Source organism: Bos indicus x Bos taurus, chromosome 10, assembly GCF_003369695.1.
Source record: "Bos indicus x Bos taurus breed Angus x Brahman F1 hybrid chromosome 10, Bos_hybrid_MaternalHap_v2.0, whole genome shotgun sequence".
Lineage (NCBI taxonomy): Eukaryota > Metazoa > Chordata > Mammalia > Artiodactyla > Bovidae > Bos > Bos indicus x Bos taurus.
In genome coordinates this window covers 48,925,870-48,947,464 of record NC_040085.1, presented here as the reverse complement: position 1 = coordinate 48,947,464, position 21,595 = coordinate 48,925,870, and the positions used below count along the sequence as shown (strand labels likewise).

Here is a 21,595-nt window from a genome sequence, read left to right as displayed (position 1 = left end):
GTTGTTTAGCCCCTCAGGAGTCCTGCAATTGAATTCAGTAAAATATTCCTTACATTTATAGATACTTTAACATCCATCTCTATTACTCTTGCTGAAGAATGTCTGTTTTCCTGTGTTCTCATAGCATATTAACACTCCATCAATGACTCTGATTACAATTCCAATAGTTCTTTCATTACTTTCTGACTAGGAGCAGCTTCCACAGGAGAACTTTAACAGAATTGTTTTAACCTTCTTAGTGCTTTGACAGATATTTTCAGAACTGTTCTGCTTCCTAAGAATCACAGTCGGGGTGCATGTGGAGGCATGAAGGTTATCTGTCCATTATGATTCCTCAAGATGATGCCTTATTATCTGCTTGCTTCCTACAGGAACTAACAGGCCTTGCAACTGGACTCTATATTCTTTCCTGTTGGAGTGTAGCTCATAAAAACTGCTTGAAGAACCATCACTGCATTTGAGCAGAAAGACCTATCCATCTGTCTGTGAGGTCTGCTGGACATAGTTGTTCCACTGATCCCACCATGCCCGTGTTCATAGCCCTTCATACGCTGACTCTAAAATACCTTAATCAGGTGCTTCCCTGGTGGTCCAGGGGCTAAGAATCTGCCTGCCAAGGCAGGGGACATGGGTTCAATTCCTGACCCAAGAGGATCCCACATGCCAAGGAGCAACTAAGCCCATGTGCCACAACTACTTAAACCTGATGCCCTAGAGCCTGTGTGCTCAACGAGAGAAGCCACCCCAAAGAGCAGCCCGTGCACCACAACCAGGGAGCGGCCCCCACGCAGCGCATCTGGAGAAAGCCTGTGTAAAGCACCAGAGGCCCAGCACAGCCAGAAGTAAATACACCTTTTTAAAAATAAAGTAAATATCTTAATCAGAGAAGGTCTCACTGGGCAAATTACATCATCTTAGTGATTTTTAAACCTCTTGCCTGGCTATCTCTTTGGTTACTTTCAGTCTTTTTTTTTCCTACATCTTCATCTGGTGTCTTATCCACAAAATGAAGGAAATGCATTTTTCCCATCCCCCTGCTCACATGCAGTATTTCTCTACCAAGTTTGAAGAAGACATTCTTTATGGAAACTCAATAAATACTTATCAACTATCTATGTTATTAAGTCCCAGGGACACTTTTTGATGCTGCCATTTTTATATGAACTGAATTTTAGTTTAAGAATTCTCAAAATTTAAATACTTAGATTTTCTCCATCATGCTTTCTCAGTTACACCCAAGGAGAATTATTCAATGTCTAAGAATATTGCTTATACTTAAGGAGAAGGCTTGATCATTCTATCACCATTCAGAAAGCTATTGTTTCATGAAAAAACAACTGAAAAATTCATCTCTCCCTATGAGAATAATGGGTTGAAATTGGAAATACAAAAATAAAAAAGTAGTTGAGCAGAAAACTTTCTTGTAAACAGTGGTTACAATGGTTCACATCTCATTTTTAACATTTCCTCAAAGTCCATCATAAATATCTTTCCAACTATAGAGTCATCAGCCTCACTGAATTCCTCAACAGGATCTCTCTCCATTACGCTATTTCTACTTTTCATAGTTTCTTCCATCTCAGCTCCTAATACCCCATAATCATTTAAAGGCATAAATGAAAAAATTATAAATAGTCTAAAAATGATAGAACCTATACATGAGGGCTTCCCTGGTGGCTCAGATAGTAAAGAATCTACCTGCAATGCAGGAGACCAGGGTTTGATCCCTGGGTCAGGAAGATTCCCTGGAGAAGGGAATGGCTACCCAGTTAAAACTACGATTTTTCCAGTAGTCATGTATGGATGTGAAAGTTGGACCATAAAAAGGGCTGAGCACCAAAGAATTGATGCTTTTGAACTGTGGTGCTGGAGAAGACTCTTGAGAGTCCCTTGGACAGTAAGGAGATTAAACCAGTCAACCCTGAATATTCATTGGAAGGATTGGTGCTGAAGCTGAAACTACAATACTTTGGCCACCTGATGCAAAGAGCTGACTCATTGGAAAAGACCCTGATGCTGGGAAAGATCGAGACCAAGAGGAGAAGGGGGCAACAGAGGATGAGATAGTTGGAGGGCATCACTGACTCAATGGACAAGAATTTGGGCAAACTCTGGGAGATAGTGAAGGACATGGAAGACTGGTATACAGTCTTCATGGGGTCACAAAAAGTCGGACATGACTTGGCAACTGAACAACAACACCCACTCCAGTATTCTTGCCTGGAGAATTCCATGCACAGAAGTGCCCAGTGGACTAAATAAAGGGGACCCCATTTGTACATGGGGTCACAAAGAGTCAGACACTTAAAGACAGTCTGGACAATGGTTAACAGCCATAACTTCTGGAGCCAGGTTGCCTGGATTCAAATCCTATTACAACTCCATACTAACTGTGTAGCACTGCTGCTGCTGCTAAGTCGCTTCAGTCGTGTCCGACTCTGTGCGACCCCATAGACGGCAGCCCACCAGGCTCCCCCGTCCCTGGGATTCTCCAGGCAAGAACACTGGAGTGGGTTGCCATTTCCTTCTCCAATGCATGAAAGTCAAAAGTCAAAGTGAAGTCGCTCAGTCATGTCCGACTCTTAGCAACCCCATGGACTGCAGCCTACCAGGCTCCTCTGCCCATGGGATTTTCCAGGCAAGAGTACTGGAGTGGGGTGCCATTGCCTTCTCCGGTGTAGCACTGGCAAACTATAAATATCTGTGCCTTAGTTGCTTTATCCATAAAACCAGAAAATATCACTATCTTCCTATTAAGGATTAATTGAGTTAACATCTAAAGGACTTAGATTGGAGTCTGACACATAAGAAATGTGTTGTTCCTGACAAATCTGTCATTAATAAACATTTTCTATTTCAAACACAGTAATGGGTTACAAAAGTTTGTTTTTAACTTTGTTGTTTAAAACTCAGAATATATAGAATCACTGAATTGTGGAAAATCATAGCTCCAAGAGACCTTACCAAGATTATAAACATTAACTTTCCAGACTAGCCCACAAAAATTGATTCAATCCACTATGAAGCTAATCTCTAGTCTTGCCCTAAATTCTAGTAGTCTGAATTATACTTCTCTACATTAGAGATGGCTCCCTCAGATCTGTCCTAGCCAAAGCGTTTCATGCTCCAAAGCATTCATTTCCCTCCAGTTCTTGTCAAACCATACTTACTACCATTCCTTACTACCATAAGTGATCATCATTAAATGCTGAGAGAAAACAGATCTTACTTTACTGATTAATACCATAAAGAAGGCTGAGTGCTGAAGAACTGATGCTTTGGAAATGTGGTGTGGGAGAAGACTCTTGAGAGGCCCTGGGACTGCAAGGAGATCAAACCAGTCAATAAATCCTAAAGGAAATCAGTCCTGAATAGTCACTGGAAGGACTGATGCTGAAGTTGAAACTCCAATACTTTGGCCACCTGATGCAAAGAGCTGACTCATTGGAAAAGACCCTGATGCTGGAAAGATTGAAGGCAGGAGGAAAAGGGAAAGACAGAGGACAAGATGGTTGGATGGCATCACCAACTCAATGGACATGAGTTTGAGTAGGCTCTGGGAGATGGAGAAGGACAGGGAAGCCTGGCATGCTGCAGTCCATGGGGTCACAAAGAGTTAGACACAACTGAGCAACTGAGCAACAAATGACTGATGTTTCTAGCAGAACTATGAGCTATTCTCTAATGTTTACTAACTTAAGTAAACACTTACTTGATAGAATTTCAGGGTATATGAGTGAAAGCATACATTTTGAAGTCACTCATATTAAAAGAGGTACAATATTAAGAAGATATAGAGTTTTAATCTCAAATTCTACTAACAAACTAAAAATTAAAAGTGTATTTTCTGACCGTTTGTGAACCTCCAGGTGATGTGACCAGAAGTCAGGTTAACAACCTTAAAATCTTCAGACTAATTATTCAGAGTCTTCTAAGCAACTGAGGCACCCCACTCCAGTATGCTTGCTTGGAAAATCCCATGGACGGAGGAGCCTGGAAGGCTGCAGTCCATGGGGTCGCTGAGAGTCGGACACAACTTAGCGACTTCACTTTCACTTTTCACTTTCATGCATTGGAGAAGGAAATGGCAACCCACTCCAGTGTTCTTGCCTGGAGAATCCCAGGGACGGGGGAGCCTGGTGGGCTGCTGTCTATGGGGTCGCACGGAGTCAGACACGACTGAAGCAACTTAGCAGCAGCAGCAGCAGCAAGCAACTGAGGTAATACGGTTTTTATTCCTATAGGAATAAATGAATGATAGAGATCACTCCTTGCCACCCTCAGCTCTTTGAGCTGCCAGACAAAAAGTAAACTAAATGAGATGGACAGCAAAGATCCTGAATTAAGACTTTCTTTCCATCATAAAATGATGTCTCTGGGAACTCCCTGGAAGTCCAGTGGTTAGGACTCTGAGCTTTCACTGCTGAGGGCGTGAGTTCAATCCCTGATCAGGGAACTAAAATCCTGTAAGCTATGTGGTGTGACCAAACAAACAAACAAAAAATGATGCCCTGTGCTCACATTTGAAAATTGGACTGTTCAGCTTGTCCTAACAGCATAGAAATTATAGTATAGAATCAAACATATTTTTATGTCCATATCTTATTGATGTTCACTTTTAGAAGGTACTTGGGCTACTTTATCCGAACAGTTCTCTGTATTTGTAAAGAGGTATAACAGTGCTTCATGGGGTCTTAATAAAGAAGCAATAAGATAATACAGGTAAAGGGCTTAACACAAGCTTAGCGTCCAGCAAGTGCTCAATCAATGTTCACCCAATGGGATTCTCTTCTCTAAACATAATGTTCTGCTTTTCCTAAAACTTTCCAGGCAAAAATTTAGTAATCTTAGCTTAAATTCAAGTGGATCAACTGCCCCACTGTCAAGCATAGAGACAGGTGTCCTGTTCCTTCTCGCCACACGATGGTGCTAGTGCAGAACAACTAGGAAGCCGTTCGTCAAACCTTCAGAAAAAATCCTGTGCAGCTAACTGGTATCACTCCATACATGTGCACTAAATGGATTTTGGAACACTTGCAGAACACCAATTTTGATGTGCTTTTAATAAATAGGTACACCACAAATTTTTAAATTTAAGAAAATGAGGGGGACATGATCATTTGCAGTCTTTCACCAAGATACCTATATCCAGCTCATGTCATAGTTTAGGATCCAGTTTTTAGGTGTTCTCTCTTCTCTTACTTATTTCTACAAAACGAGACTATCCCAGGTCCCAGTTAGATGTTCCCAGGAATGAAAAGCAAGCGTATTTGGTGATTCCGTGCAACGGTTTTAGATATTTGGCTCACATGTGTATCCACAAATGATGGAGGAATTTTTCACTAAACTAAAAAGCGAGTCTCGCTACTTTTTATAGCCTGCTGGCTGCTGAGTGAACAAGCCTCTAGGGGGAAGGGTGAGGCACACGCTGCTGCACCCTGGGAGAGAGCGCCAAACGAAAGCCAGATCATCCTCTGAGCTCTGTGGGGCCCTGGAAATCAGTCTTGTCTGTTTAGTTTCAGCTTCTGTGTGTGGTTTTAAAATGTGCCCAATGATAAGTCATTATTTATTTCTTGAATAAAGAGAAGATATCATCAAGTTTTCAAAGAATCAAAGCACCAGAGATCAAGCTAGTCATACATTTCGTCTAGTTCAGACTAGATGAAATACTGAGTGCCGCCTGCTGAGCGAAACGACTGGGAATCCCAGAAACGGTCTGTACTCATATTATTAATGTTGTAAATAAAAGTTTTTAACACATCCTCCGTTCCAGAAACTCTTGAGCACCTTTCTCATCTTTAGCCAGTAGTCTCCAGTTGTGGCGGGTGGCGGGGGCGGGGCGGGGTGGGGGGGGCGGAGTTGTCTTCTGTATGCTGTCCTTAAGAGTAGATCCTAAAAGTCCTCATCATCACAAGAAGAAAAAAAAATTGTAACTACAGGGCACTTCCCTGGCAGGACTGTGGTTAAGACTCCATGCTTCCACAGCAGGGTGTCCAGTTTCCACCCCTCGTCTGGAAACTAAGATCTCAAATGCCTTGAGGTTCAGCAAAAAAGAAAAAACAAACAAACTGTAATTACACCGGTGATGGATGTTAACTAAACTTATTGTGGTGATTATTTCACAACATACACATAAATCAAACCATTAAGTCATATACCTAAAACTAATACAATGTTATATGACAGTTTTATCTCATTCTGTGAAAATTTACTGCTTATTTCTTTGCACAGCACATGTGATATACATATATTCAATTATCATACTTTCACCATAGTCATTATGTCCTCTATTTCCCTTAACCCTGAATCAAGAAAAAAAGGCTTATACTGACCAACACCTATCTTCTGTGAGTAAAGAAGAGGACAGAAGGACACTTAGATGCAACCATTTTCACCTACAGTGAAGTCTTTGCCTATAAGCTTATGGCTCGTGCTCGCTTGGTAACAATCCATGTCCTTGCCCCATCTATACCACAGCTGATATCATGAACTGTGTAAGAGAAAAAATCCTCCTGGACTTAGCGTGGATTTTCCAGTGATCAGTCGGTGAGCACATGTCCCTCCCCAAATGTGGCACAAGTAGACACCTGCTTCATATTCTGTTGCACCATCATTTTGTCCAGTTCTGTGGGCAAGGAAAATATCTGCCAGCATGCACAGCTCATGGTAACCTGACACCTACACGGGTGCTTCTCAAAGTGCTATCCTCAGTCACTAGTAGCAGCAACATCTAGGAATCAGCTAGAAATGTAAAATGTGGGGCTTCATCCCAGTCCCACTAACTAAGAAACTCAGTGGGACCCAGAGTTCAGGTGATGCTGCGGCACACGTAAGTCTGAGATCTAATAGTACCATCTAAAAGAGGAATGTTGCCAATATGCTTTCTGCTTTTTCTTCTAACATATTTGTCACTGACTTCACAGATATTTTTTAAAGTGTTTCAGCAACAAAGTGAATATCATGGTTTTGACTGGGAGAAGTACAAATCTGAATAACCCTCTGTTTTGCTCCCTTCTCTGATTTCATTGTCAATATTATTCAATATTGGAAAGCATTATTTTGTAGTTGTTCTAAAAAAGCTGGTTTATGGGCCACATTGCTTCGTTGTATTAGGAAGTGACCTAAGAGCTTCATGTTACAATTTAAACAAATGCTATAGCAAAAAAAGGGGGGGAGGGAATTAGGGGTAAAGGGATTCTTAGTTTACTAAAAATAAATTTTCAAATATTCATCATCATGCATCCAATTCACCCTTTCTATTTTGGGCTGCTGCATGAAGTTCTCATTCTCAAATTTACTTGTCCCAGCAGACACACATTTATATTTCTTACTTGCACTGCAGCATGTTTTTATTAGGTTTGCAAAGTTTTTCTAAGACATAGTCTTTCATCCTTAAATACACGTATATTTCAGAGAGCCACTTGTGAACCAACAACCCATTCTTATGAACTGAGGATAGACGGTAATGCAACGGTAACAAAACCCACAAATTTATCAGATAACATACAAATGATATGAAGATATCCCATAAACTACTGTCTTCTGATTGTTAGCACATAGATGGATTAACCAATATAGTCTTTTAGTGCATGTACAACTAATGAAAATATTACAATTATTAAAAATGAAAAAAAGATTTCTGTGAAAATAATCATTAAACTTAAATGTCAAATCTGTCCAATCCATGTGAACCAAATTTATCTTTTACACCTTCCTCCAAAACTCCCAACAGCCTACAGAACTCTATTTTATGCTTCTTAAATCCTAAGGGAAGTCTGCTTCCATCCCTTCCCATCTTCAATCAGATCAGATCAGATCACATCACATCAGTTGCTCAGTCGTGTCCGACTCTTTGTGACCCCATGAATCACAGCACGCCAGGCCTCCCTGTCCATCACTAACTCCTGGAGTTCACCGAGACTCACGTCCATCGAGTCAGTGATGCCATCCAGCCATCTCATCCTCTGTCGTCCCCTTCTCCTCCTGCCCCCAATCCCTCCCAGCATCAGAGTCTTTTCCAATGAGTCAACTATTTGCATGAGGTGGCCAAAGTCCTGGAGTTTCAGCTTCAGCATCATTCCTTCCAAAGAAATCCCAGGGCTGATCTCCTTCAAAATGGACTGGTTACCTCCACTATTTTATCTGCTAATCTCTCCTCTGCTCATTTTAACCTAGTTCAGAAACTTTACACTGAGCCTCTCTTACAAAATACTGCTCAGATCTTCTGAGCTGAGCACCGAGGAAAGGCGGCCCCTTTCGTACCCGGAGTCTCCATATAGTCAGAAGGTAACGGCAGGCTCTCCAATACTGGGCGGGATGTGGAATCCTGAGAATGGTCACAGAGGAAACAAGCAAAGGGCAGGTAAAGCCCAGAGAGGGAATGAGTCAATCCAGACCCCCCACAACACTTGACAATACAATTGCTGAGTCTAGCTAACTTTCCCAGCTGCCCTATTTTATTATTTTTTTCTCTTGTCTTTGCAAATACACTTCTCAAAAGCCTGGTCTAGCTAGGTCCACAGCTTCCATTGCTTCATCACTTACTTCCTCCTCACCCATTGCAACACAGCCGCCCGCTTCAACACTTCAGAATCCACCATGGTATCTGATCCCTCTTCCTTCCACTACTTTACAAAAGTGACTATCAAGATAGAAGTGGGCATATCAGGTGATCAGAATTGCCCACAGAGCTTGGTCAGCCCCCACTTCAGAATCACCTCAGTCAGAGGTTCTCAAGTTCTGCTCCAAAAATCATATGGAGGGATTTCCCTGGTGGTCCAATGGTTAAGAATTCACCTGCCGATGCAAGGGATGTGGGTTCAATCCCTGGTCTAAGAATACAGCACATGCCATGGGGCAACTAAGCCCAAGGGCCACAACTACTGGGCCCATGTGCCACAGCTACTGAAGCCCGTGAACCTAGAGCCCGGGCTCCCCGACAAGAGAGGCCACTGTAATGAGAAGCCTGTGCACCGCAGCTAAAGAGTAGCTCCTACTTGCTGCAACTAGAGAAAGCCCACATGCTGCAATGAAGGCACAGTGCAGCCAAAAATTAAATTAATTAAAAATAAATAAATAAATAAAAGTCAGTGGGACCATTGCTTTAAAAAAAAAAAACCACATGGAGAGTTTTTAAAAGACACCAATGCCCAGCCCCACTCTCTATCTGTGGTAGCTTTATGATCTGTCAACTTGTCTAGATTGAATAACACTTCCCAGAACTCCCTTTGCAGTTAAGGTGGACCACAGAGAGACGCAGGGCAGAAGTGAAGCAGCAGCCATTCTGTGGCACTCACATTTTGTCGCTTATTTGCTGGCTCATCTCATTGGCACAAACCAGCAACCAGACCTGTCTCCTTTTCCACCTTCCCCTAGATCCTCCTTTAGCTCCTCCAGCTTCTGGGCCAGGTGTGTTTGTGTTTAGCTCTGTGCAAAGAGCACTGGCTTCTGTTGGGCACCCATACCATCCAGGTCAAAAGCAACAGGGACTGACACAGCTTCAGTCCGTGGTCATGGTCCCAGCTGGTTCTGGCTCTCCCCACTTCAAATCCACCTTCCCTTCTGACTGCCCATCCTAAGGGCCTCAGCATCAGACACTCAGCAACCCTTCACAGGGACTGCCCAGGAGCTCTCCACTCCATCCTCCCCATCGCCCCAGACTGACCTGGGGAAGTACTCATAACAGCACTCCACGTTCAAAGGCCTTCAGCAACTTCCTGAGCCCCTGCAGATCAAGTCTACTCTTCTTCCCTAGTATTCAAATCTCTCCAGACTCTTGGTTCCTTCCTGCCCAGTCAACCTATCCTTCCACTCCCTCTCCAGTGTAAACCCCATCCTTGAGTGCTTTCTGAACTCTATCAGCCCAAAAAAGAAAAACGCAGGGTTCACACGATAAAAAGGCCAAGTCCCTCCTCTAGCTTCCTTGGATTTGTCTAACAACAGAGGCCACTAGGCGGTAACACCCTCTACACACAGTGCACCACCCACACCACCCTTCTCTCTTCCTTTCTCTTTCTCCCTCCCTCCCCTTCCTTCTCTACCCTACTTGCTGTCTCCCACTGATAATAAGAGTATTACATGCGCATTTGCATTCTCATTATATTGGAGGAAGAAAGTACAGCACAAATTGCTTTGTATACTTTATTGAGCAGTGGCTGACCCCTTCTATCATGTCCATGAATGCTGCTGCTACTGTGATCCTACCCCCTGAGCTCAAGGAGGAAGACAGTATTTAGCTGACTCTCCACCACAAAAATGGGGCTTCCCCAGTGGCTCAGTGGTAAAGAATCCCTGCAGTACAGGAGACACGGGTTCAATCCCTGGGTCAGGAAGATTCCCTGGAGGAGGGCATGGCCACTCAATCCAGTATCTTTGCTCCAGAGAATCCCATAGACAGAGGAGCCTGGAGGGCTACAATCCATGGGGCCTGCAAGTCAGACATGACTGAAGTGACTAAGCACACACAACAAAAAAACAGCTTAAACCAAAGGAGATCTTCACACTCCTCCACCAGCATAGGTATTTCAAGGCCAAGAAGGCCTTCTTGTATCCTGGAACTTGCCAAAGCAGAATATGGACTGGCTTTGAATTTTCCTCACTGAATAAATATACAGAATTTCCTTAACCTGGGCATCTTGTACCTGCATCTTGGAAAGGAGGCCTTACACAGTTAGGGTGTTTGTCCTTGAAGCTGTCTTTCTTCAAACACCAAGAGACTGAGAAAATGGTACTGAAGCACTGAATGAAGGCCCTCACCAATGGCTTTTTCTACGGTTCCCAAATCATGTTATATTAATATGCAAAGGAGGTGTTTGACACCTCCTCCCAAGGCCTACATCCCTCTCAGTTTTTTGCTTTTGCCCTTTTTGTTACCCATTCACGTGCCAATGCTTGCATCAGAAATTTGTGCTGTAGATCCTCCCCAAAAATACTCACCCGTATTTCTCTGCAAGTCCTCTGGCTTCTTCCTCTTTTACTACTCTTTGGTCTTCCAGATCACTCTTATTCCCACATAACACTATATCTGGGTTTTCACAATATGCATGCATTTGTAGCTGACCTATTAGTAGAAGAAGATAAGAAAATTTATTATAGTTAAGTAATATAAGTCTATGATCAGTGCAGAATATATGCAAAACTGCTTTAAAACTGTAAATGGATATACAGATATAAGGAAGTGCATAATTCTCTGTAATGCTTTCAAAACACCAATACCCTAAGCTATAAAACTAAATGGATGGGGCAGAGATGTAAAACTAATCCTGCCCTTATGCACATACTCCAGCTTATTTATATTGGAGAGGAATGGGAGAAATTGTTATCCCTCCAAAACTTACGTACACACACACACACACACACACACACACACACACATACCAGATAGCTATTTTCTTTATGAAGATCATTTGAAAAGAAAAAAGCACACTTGGAGGATTTCCTAGTGCTCATGACTAACCTTAAAGCTCTGTTTTTCATATATTTTCTCTCTACAGCAGTGGCATTTTAAAAATGAATTGTCTTTCTATAAACCTATTTCTATCTGAAATATTTTTCACATTTTTCTATTATCCTAAGGCAGAATCAATTTATCTGAAACAAACAAAATATAGGATCAAATGAAGACAGAAAACCCAGAATATATAGTCAATGATTCTGTCACCAGACCCAAGAAGCACAAGACTACAATTCTCACTCTGTAGCTTCTATTTCTTTTCACATGAAAATCTGTTAGTAGGCATATTAACAGTAATAAAAGCAAGGGAACTTCAACTAAGCTAAAGAGTTTAATCTCCCAAATAAGGAAAATAAGTCTTATTTCATACTCATCATGCCTCACAGTGAAATTAAAGTAACCCAAACTTGCACAATAAGACATCCTCAAAAATGTATGGCCTAATTTATTTTTTATCATGGTTAACCATTAGTTCCTCATTATCAAGTCATGTTCATTATATCTTATCATGAGAAAGTCAAGTCAGTTAGTATTTACTGAGCAATAACGGAGGCCTGATACTTGGTGCAGAATTTCAGGGCACTGCCCTTTGCCCTCACAGGACGGAAGCGGGGAACAGGACCTATACAGGCAAGACCAAACTGTACCGTTTCCAACAGCCACATCCTTTCGGTCTCCAGGCTGTTATGCATTCTGTCCCTAGACCCTGAATAACCAAACACAGCCTTCCTTCAGGGACATCCCCTACTTCCTTTACAACTTGCCTCTCAGTCACTTCTACTGTGGAACCTTTCTGGCCTCCAGGGAAGTTCAGTGCTCTATTAACACCTTACCCGTTCAGTGTCAAGGTTATGAAAATGAACTCAGGACTGAAGGTGTTTAAAGCTGAATCCTGGCTATGCCATTGACTAGCTGTGTGGCCTTGAGGAAGTTACATGGCCACTCTGTGCCTCAGTTTCCCCATCTTTAAATGAAGACAATGACAGTATTTACTTCATAGGGGTAAGGTAAAGGTTAAATGAGTTAATTCAGTTAGTCTTCAGGTAAGGTCCATGGACCAGCAGCCTAACAACCATCACCTGGGAACTTGCTAGAAATGCAAATTCTCAGGTACCACCCCATATCTACTGAAGCAGGAAGGCTGGGTTTGAGGTCTGGAATCTGTTTTAACAAGTTCTCTGGGGGGATCTAGATGCATGCTCACACTTGAAAATCATTCTTTTAATGCAATAAAGCATTTAGAGATGTTGTTTATTACCTGTAATGATGTTTAATAGTATTTATTTTGAGGAGTCTGGGAAGTATGATAATTGATCATTTTTCTTTTTTCCTAACTTTTCTACAAAGGTTGTGAATTATTTATATAAAAAATAAATTTATGAATTCTTTTAAAATATCTCACACAAAAAAAGCACATACATAAATAACTACAACTTGATATGGTATGTGGTAAGGATCATGTGTAAGTAGTACAAAACACAATAGGAGGCTTAACTCTAATTGAGAGGAATAAAACTGACATACACACCCCACTGGCCCAGATGGTAAAGAATCTGCCTGCAATGTGGGAGACCTGGGTTCAATCCCTGGGTTGGGAAGATCCCCTGGAAGAGGGTATGGCAATCCACTCCAGTATTCTTGCCTGGAGAATCCCCATGGACAGAGGAGCCTGGTGGGCTGCAGTCCATGGGGTTGCAAAGAGTCGGACATGACTGAGCGACTAAGCACAGCACAGGATATATAAAATAGATAATAAGAGTCTGCTGTATAGCACAGGGAACTCGACTCAATATTCTGTAATGGCCTTTATGGAGAAAGATCTTTAAAAAATAAAGAATGGATACATGTACAACTGATTCATTTTGCTGTACACTTGAAACTAATACAACATTGTAAATCAACTATATTTTAATATAATTTTTTTAAAGAGGAGAGAACAAATTTAATTCAACAAAGTTATCACAGAAAATTTCATGGGGGCCATATTTTGTCAGATTTTAAAGAGTAAATTGAACTCTAAAATTTTAAGACAATGGGAGTAAGTATGGAGAGGGCTTTTCAGACAGAGGGAATAATAGGAATTAAAATATAAAGGCAAAAATATGTTAAAAATATACTTGTTGGGCTCTTGTCCCACTTATGTGAGGCTACAGAAGAACAGTTTAGAAATATAGGCTACTTTGGAGTTTCCCTACAAAACATGCTGCCTGTGGGCACAACTGGTTCATACTTAAGCTCCAGAAGGACAGGTGAGTAAGACAACACTATCTGATTCCTCTTTGATTTCAAATTCAGGCCCAGAGGACACAGATCTCTGTTCAGTCTCCTAAGCTCAGCAGGGATCAACTTGGGACTCTTACCCGTTTCCCATGAGGACAGGAGAGATCTGGGTTCAAGAGAGAAAGGACTGCAATGCATCTCTGGAGAAGCAGAGAGTGCAGACCTGGTCTCTGCCTTCGCACCCAGGACTCAGTTACTGGTTCAATGCAATACTGCCTCTGTTCTGCTATCCACCATTGGTATATGTATATATATGTACACATATATATATGCTTGTGTGTATATATATATATATATATATATATAATTTATATATATTAAATACATTAAACATACAAAATACATTAAATATTATAATATACATTAAATATATATTTAATTTGACCCCCCCAAAGAAGAATGATCCCCTTAATATTCAAACTACTAACAGACAGAGGAAAAATAAAAAATATATATAATTAAATTTTTATTCCTAATTAAGATTTATTATTAATACATCTGACACTGAATCTTTCTGACAGTGAATACTTTACACTGAAGACATGAAATCTCCAATATGTATGTTTTCTTTGCCTAACTGAGCAAGAAGAATTCTTTTACACTATAAGGAAAACACAAAATAATACACAGAATTTCACATGATTTTATCCTTCATGTAACTAGCCATGAAGCCCAAATGGATGAGATTTACCTTGTCCTGAGTTTCGGTTTCTCCCAGTGAAAAATAGGTGGGTTGATGCTCTTCCTGTGCTAAGATTCTATGAGCCCATCTCTTACAACAATCCTTGGAAAGTGCTTAAGAAAGCCCCAGAACTGAACAAGGATAAGCAATTAGAAATAGTCACTGCCATTCAGCCAAAAGGGTGTGTGACTCAGACAGGCACTTAACAAAGTGAAGCCCAGTAAGCATGACTAACCCGGGGAACCTATATTTAAAGTACTAAATAGCTCTTCAACTCTTAGTGATTAGCTTAGTTGAGAAAGAGCATAAAAAGCCACTGAATCCCCCCATCCCCAAAAAGGCCACTAAACCAAAAGCCAAAAGCTCCATGTCCTTGGGCAAGCCTATTACTCCATAAGGCTAAGCATCTTTATCCTAAAATGAGGATACACCACCTCCCTAGATCTCCTCATGGGGGGAACATGGGGACTGGACACAAACTATGTAAAAATGCTTTGAAAACCACAAGGCATTCATCAATTACTTATTTCAAAACTCATTTTTAGAAACAAGGTTTTCTGCTATAAAAATTACATCCCATTACCCTTTCATAACACTGAAACTATAAGAAATTGTTATGTAGTAGGGGTTTCGGAGAAGGCAATGGCACCCCACTCCAGTACTTTTGCCTAGAAAATCCCATGGACAGAGGAGCCTGGTGGGCTGCAGTCCATGGGGTCGCTAGAGTCGGACACGACTGAGCGACTTCACTTTCACTTATCATTTTCATGCATTGGAGAAGGAAATGGCAACTCACTCCAGTGTTCTTGCCTGGAGAATCCCAGGGACGGAGGAGCCTGGTAGGCTGCCGTCTGTGGGGTCGCACGGAGTTGGACACGACTGAAGCGACTTAGCAGCAGGGGTTTATAAATAAGTTCATTCTAAAGATTTGGCTGTTAGGAATTTAATATCTCAGGCCTCCCCAGTAGGTTCTCTATGATTCCACCAATACAACCAACAGAGGAAAATGTACGTTTGGTCAAGTAGTAGGATTCTAAATGACTACTAACCAATATTGTAAGCTATCAGGCTGTCTCCAAAAAGCCAAATGCAGGTTCATGTATACTGTGCTGGGGACCACTCTGGCCAAGGCAGTTCTAGAGGTTTCTATGACAAGATCCTTCTGGCAAGTGCTCTGGCCCTTTAAATACAGAAGAGACCTTGATACAGGGTTAGGATCCATTAATTTTTCAAAAGGGTTAAGTACTACATGTTTTGAACCCTGGGATGGTATCAGACTCGATAGCACTTCTCTAGGCTTCTGTCTCCTTATCTATAAAATGGGGATAAGAGTCTTCTTTGTGGGAAAGACTGGTGAAGAGATTACACAGAAAACACTCCATGGATCTACAGTGCAAGATGCACTCAACAAATGCAGGTTAGCATGACCAGGGAAAGCAGAAGACTTCAGTTATCTTTGTTCCTGAACTAACAGTCGTGCTCCTTTAAATAGCATTTTAAATAGCATTAGGAGCTCTTACAAAATAACTTACAAAAGAAGTAGAATATAAGAAAGATTCTGTTTCAGGGAGTGGGAAGAAACAGGCAGGGAGACAATACTACTTACTTATCCAGTTTCTGACATTGAGAAAACTCTGCTCATTTGTCAGATCAAAAAGCAGAAGAAACCCCATAGCATCTCTGAAGAAGGCAGTTGTCAAGCTACGAAACCTGGGAACATAAAAGCAGACTGGTCACCTAAACCACACCCCTACTCTTTGAAACACAAAGCCACCAGCAGTCCCCTCAAGCCTTTTACAACAGTTCATCAATAACAAGTCAGATGTTAAACAACATGCCATCGTTTCTACTAACTTCGCATTATACATGCACACTATGCATAGATCTTACTTGCACAAGGTTTACTGAATTAGGCTATTACATAATAGTTTCAACAGTGTAAAATTAGGTACATAATCAATGACACTGAGTATCTTAAAAATATAGTAAATAGGTATTTAGAACAAGAAAAAATATTTGAAAACATATACAGACTTTCGAAAATGCCAAGTTATTGCAATTTTCTTTTAAAATAAAAACTAACTTTTTTTAATTTAACAAATTAGATGATGATATTCCAAATGTGTATAATAAGTTATTTATCTAACTGGTAGAAGTTTATGTGTTAATAAGCCATGTGATTTGAAAAACCAGCCTTCTGGACAGGGATACCAAGAACTAGCTCATGATCTCTTTGTCTCAGCCAAGAATTTATTGTACAATTAAAAGTTAAATAGGCCAAAAGCAATGGTGCTTGCTGTGTATGTGTCGTCCCCATCCTGTGAAAGCCTGACTTGGTTATCACAATGTGTTCCATTCATGACCTTTTAATTTCAGTCTCTACAGAAATCCCTTATCCCTGAGAACCATTCTTTGCTTTAGGGTGATGGTAATCAGACTCAATTTCCCCTTTCTTTGTACCCTCTCCACCAAGGATTTGGGCTTCCCAAGTGGCCCAGTGGTAAAGAATCTGCCTGCCAATGCAGAAGATGCAAAAAATGCAGCTTTGATCCCAGGGTGGGAAAGATCCCCTGACACAGGAAACGGTAACCTGCTCCAATATTCTTGCCTAGAAAATTCCTTGGACAGAGGAGCCTGGTGGGCCACTGCCCATGGAGTCACAAAGAGTTGGACACAACTGAGCACACACATGTATGCACCAAGGATTTATCCTGCCATCTCTGTGCCTCTCTCTCTCGCAGTAGGTTTTCTCTCATTTTGCCTTCATGCAAAGCCTGCAGCTGACAGGCATGGGCTCCAGAGAAGAAAATACTGGTTAAGAATTTGTCCTTTAATTAGCTATTTTAAGTGTTCTCAAACATTTCTAATCCATGTTTTTACAAAAAGAGTACTCATCTTTCAGAGATATGTACCAAAATAGTTACAAAGAAACAGTTCGATATTTGGAATTTGCTTCAAAATAATTGTGGGGCAGGGGTAGTGAGAAGAGGTGAAGGATATACACGAAGTAAGATGGGCCACAACCTGATGTTTGTTGAAACTGGTAAGTCAGTACCTAATTTCACTGTACTCGCCTCTCTACTTCTGTATATACTTGGAGTTTTCCATAAGAAAAAGTTAAACAAACAAATAAAATCCTTTAAGGAAATTGTGAGAGATAACACAGCTGTAGCTAACTGAAACCAACTTTATTTTTTATTTTTATTTTTTTTTATATTTTCTTTTACCAACTTTAAACAGACCTGTGGTAGCCAAGGGAGGGGTATGTGGGGGAGGGACAGATTGGGAGTTTGGGACTAGCAGATCCAACCTATTATACCGACAATGGATAATCAACAAGGTTCTGTTGTATAGTGCAGGGAACTATATTCAATACCCTGTGATAAACCATAATGGAAAATAATATAAAAAAGAATGTATATAATTGTATAACTGTATCACTTTACTGTACAGCAGAAATTAACACAACACTGTAAATCAACTATATTTCAATCAAAAAAAGTAACTTTATATGAAGATTTCATGTGACATTTTTGTCAAGCAACCTCTGATCATATAAATTAATTCCAACAAGATTTTTATGCTAGGTTCCAATAATCAGGTAAGGAAATGCATGCAACTCTAGCTTTCTTTGTGGTTGAGTAAACAAAAGTAAATGGAGACAAGTATACAGGTTTTTAAAAAGGGGGAGAAAAAGAAAGAAGTCCATAAGTAAAAGCATCCATTTTTAAAAGGATTCATTTTCCCTTTGACCTTGTATGAAATAAAGCCACTATTATCATTTCAGACTGATAAATTTCCTGCTAATTTGGCAGCATGGCTTATCCAGGTGCATATCAACGAATCAGTTGGCCTTTTCCTGCTCAGGTCACTGTGTGAAGAGCGCAATTGTTGTTCCCCTTTGTTCCAGCAAAGAGCACATGACTGAAGATCTCATACCTCTCTTGTCCAGCTGTATCCCATAACTGCAGGTGGATTCTCTGACCTCTGCCAACAGCTCCATCTGGCCCATTGGCTCTGTACACCTAAAATGGCAAAATGAAAAAGAAAAGAGAACTTCTGAGACTGGTGAACTCTTCTCAATTAGCTATTCAGTATAACTCCCCTAAGTATCTAAACTTCTAAAGAAAATTCCATCTGGAATACAATCTTATTTATATTTTATTTCAAATAATTGTCTCTGGATAACACAATAATTTGTATTAAATGATGTAAGCACATTTTTGTTGTTCAGTCACTCAGCCGTGTCTGACTCTTTGTGACCCCATGAACTACAGCATGCCAGGGTTCCCTGTCCTTGACTATCTCCTGGTGCTTGCTCAAACTCATGTCTGTTGAATCGATGATACCATCCAATCTGTTGCCCCTTTCTCCCCTGCTCTCAATCTTTCACAGAGTTAGGGTCTTTTTCATTGAATTGGCTCTTCATTATAATGTGTAAGCACATAATATATGTTTATAAATATATTAAAAAATGTACAAGTAATATATTATTTGGTGGGGCGGGGGGAAAGACAGAAAGAGGCATAAAAAATACTTGTGGAAATAACAGCCAAAAACTTCCAAAATCTGATGAAAAATATTTATGTGCATTTAAGAAACTCAATGAACTTCAAGAAGCATAAACTTTCTGATACTGACTAGACATATCACCAAACTGTCAAAAATCAAAAGACAGAATTTTTAAAGCAGCAAGAGAAAAGTGATTCAATACATATAAGGGATCTCAATAAAACTAAGAACTGATTTATCATTAAGAAACAAACAAATAAAAATGGAGGCCAAAAGGCAGTAGGACAATAAAAAGTACTGAAAGGAAAAAGACTACAAACTGAGAATCCTATTTCCAGCAAAGCTATCCCTCAAATTAAAAGGGAACTTAAAACATCCTCTGATAAACAAAAACATAAAATTCATTGCCAGAAGAACTGCCCTGCAAGAAGTAACAAAGACTGAGCTTCAGGCTGAGATGAAAAGACACTAGGCAGTAATTCAAATTCACACTAAGAAATAAAGAGCACCAGTAAAGGTAACTACATGAGTCAATACAAAAGACAATATAAATGGTTTTTCATAACTCTTTCCTGCATCTGATAAAACACAATTTCATAAAGCAATAATTATAAACTCGTGTAGATAGGTACACAGTACATAAAGATGCAATATGTATGCAATTTGTATGACAATAACAGTGAAAAGGAATTGGCAGGATATGGAGCCATATAAGAGCCGAGTATGGCATTGAAATTAAGTGGGTATTAATCCAAACTAGACTGTTAAAAATTAAGATGACAATTTTAATCCTCAGGGGAACTATTAAGAAAACAATTCAAAAAATAAAAAGTGAGAAGGGAATTTAAATGGTATACTAGAAAATGTCTATATAACACAAAATAAAGAGGGTGCCAAGAAGTAACAGAACAACAAAAAAAAGACATATAGAAAATAAGTAGCAAAATGGCAGACATAAACCCTCCTTTTTTAGTAATTATATTGAATGTAAATGGATTGAAGATTCCAACTGAAAGGCAAGGGTTAGCAGAATAGATTTAAAGATGTGATCCAACTATATGCTATCTACAAAAGACATACTTTAGATTCAAAAACACAAAAAGATTGTTAGGAAAAGAATGAAAAAAATACAATGTCATGCAAACAATAACCAAAAGAGAGCTACAGTTATACTAATATGAGACAAAATAGACTTGAAGACAAAAAGAGACAAAAAAGGATATTTTATAATGATAAAAGGGTCATGTAGTTACCATTAAGAATACATACAGATAAAAAGAGAAAAATAAACAATTTGACAATATTTAGAAATTTCAACACTCTTTTGATAATGGATAAAACAAGCAAGCAGATGAACAAGGAAACAGAAGAGCTGCAGAGCACTCTAAGTCAACTAGTCATAATATAGACATCTATAGAGGACCTCACCCAGCAACTGCAAAACACACATTCTTCTCAAGCACATATGAAACATTCTCAAAGACAGACCTTACGTTAGGTCATCGAACAAGTCTTGACAAGTTTAAGAGACTAAAGTTATACAAAATATATTTTCTAACCATAATGTGGTTTTAAAAAAAGATTAGAAATCACTTACAGAAAGGAATTTGGGGAATTCATAAGTATGTGGAAATTCAACAATACAGTCTTAAACAGCCAATGTGTCATAGAAGAAACCTAATGGGAACTAGAAAGCATTTTTAGATGAGTGAAAAGCACAACATACAAAAAGTAGCTTCACTGCCAAAGCAGTGCTCAGAGGTAAATGCATAGCGGTAAACACCTACATTAAAAAACAAGAAAGATCTCAAATCAATAACTTAAACTTCAACCTTAAAGAACTAGAAAAATAAAAGTAAACTAAATCCAAAGCAAACAGAAGGAAAGAATAATCAAGATTAGAGTGGAAATAAATTATCTTTTCTTTGAAAAGCTTAAGAAAATTGATAAACCTTTAGTTAGACTAAGAATAAAAATAGGAGATTCAAATTCTTAAAATCAGAAATGAAAGGACAACACTACCAACTTTAAATATATAAAAAGATTATAAAGGAATAGTATGAACAACCGTACGCCAAAAAATTGGATAGCTTAGAAGAAATGGAGAAATTTCTAGACACAAACAATTGAAACTAACTCAAGAAAAAATAGAAAATCTAAAGAGACATATAGCCAGTAAGAAGACTGAATTCATAATAAAAGTAACGTCTCACAGAGAAAAGACCAGGCCCAAATGTCTTCACTAGTGAATCTTATCAAATGTTTAGAATTAACATCAATCCTTCCCAAACTCTCAAAATACAGAAAAGATTTCCCCACTTCATTCTATGAGGGCTTTATTATCCTGACACCAAAAACAAAGCTATGAGGGGAAAAAAAAAACTATAGACCAATATCCATTTTGAATACAGACACCAAAATACTAGCAAACAGAATCCAACAACATATAAAAAGGATTATATACCATGACTGAGTGGAATTTATCATAAGAACAAGGTTGGGTTAACATACAAAAACCAATCAATATCGATTTATAATGGAACAGAACAGTTCTAGAATAAAGGACTAAAATCACACAATCATCTCAACAGATACAGAAAAAGCACTTGAAAAAATCCAACACCTTTCATAATAAAAATGCTCAACAATTAGGAATAGAAGATAACATT

At 39.6% G+C, this 21,595-nt stretch overlaps 1 protein-coding gene across 3 annotated transcripts in view; it reads right to left on the bottom strand.

Annotated features, from left to right (window-relative positions):
- The window catches only part of RAB27A (RAB27A, member RAS oncogene family), an 80,933-nt gene that overhangs the window by 3,189 nt on the left and 56,149 nt on the right, over positions 1–21,595 (bottom strand). For all 3 annotated transcript variants that reach the window (XM_027553959.1, XM_027553958.1, XM_027553960.1), the window contains 3 exons: positions 18,354–18,439; positions 16,021–16,124; positions 10,936–11,059 (listed from right to left, as the gene is read on the bottom strand). In XM_027553959.1, the coding sequence (XP_027409760.1) occupies positions 10,936–11,059; positions 16,021–16,124; positions 18,354–18,439 (314 nt within the window). The remainder of the gene's footprint in view (positions 1–10,935; positions 11,060–16,020; positions 16,125–18,353; positions 18,440–21,595) is intronic.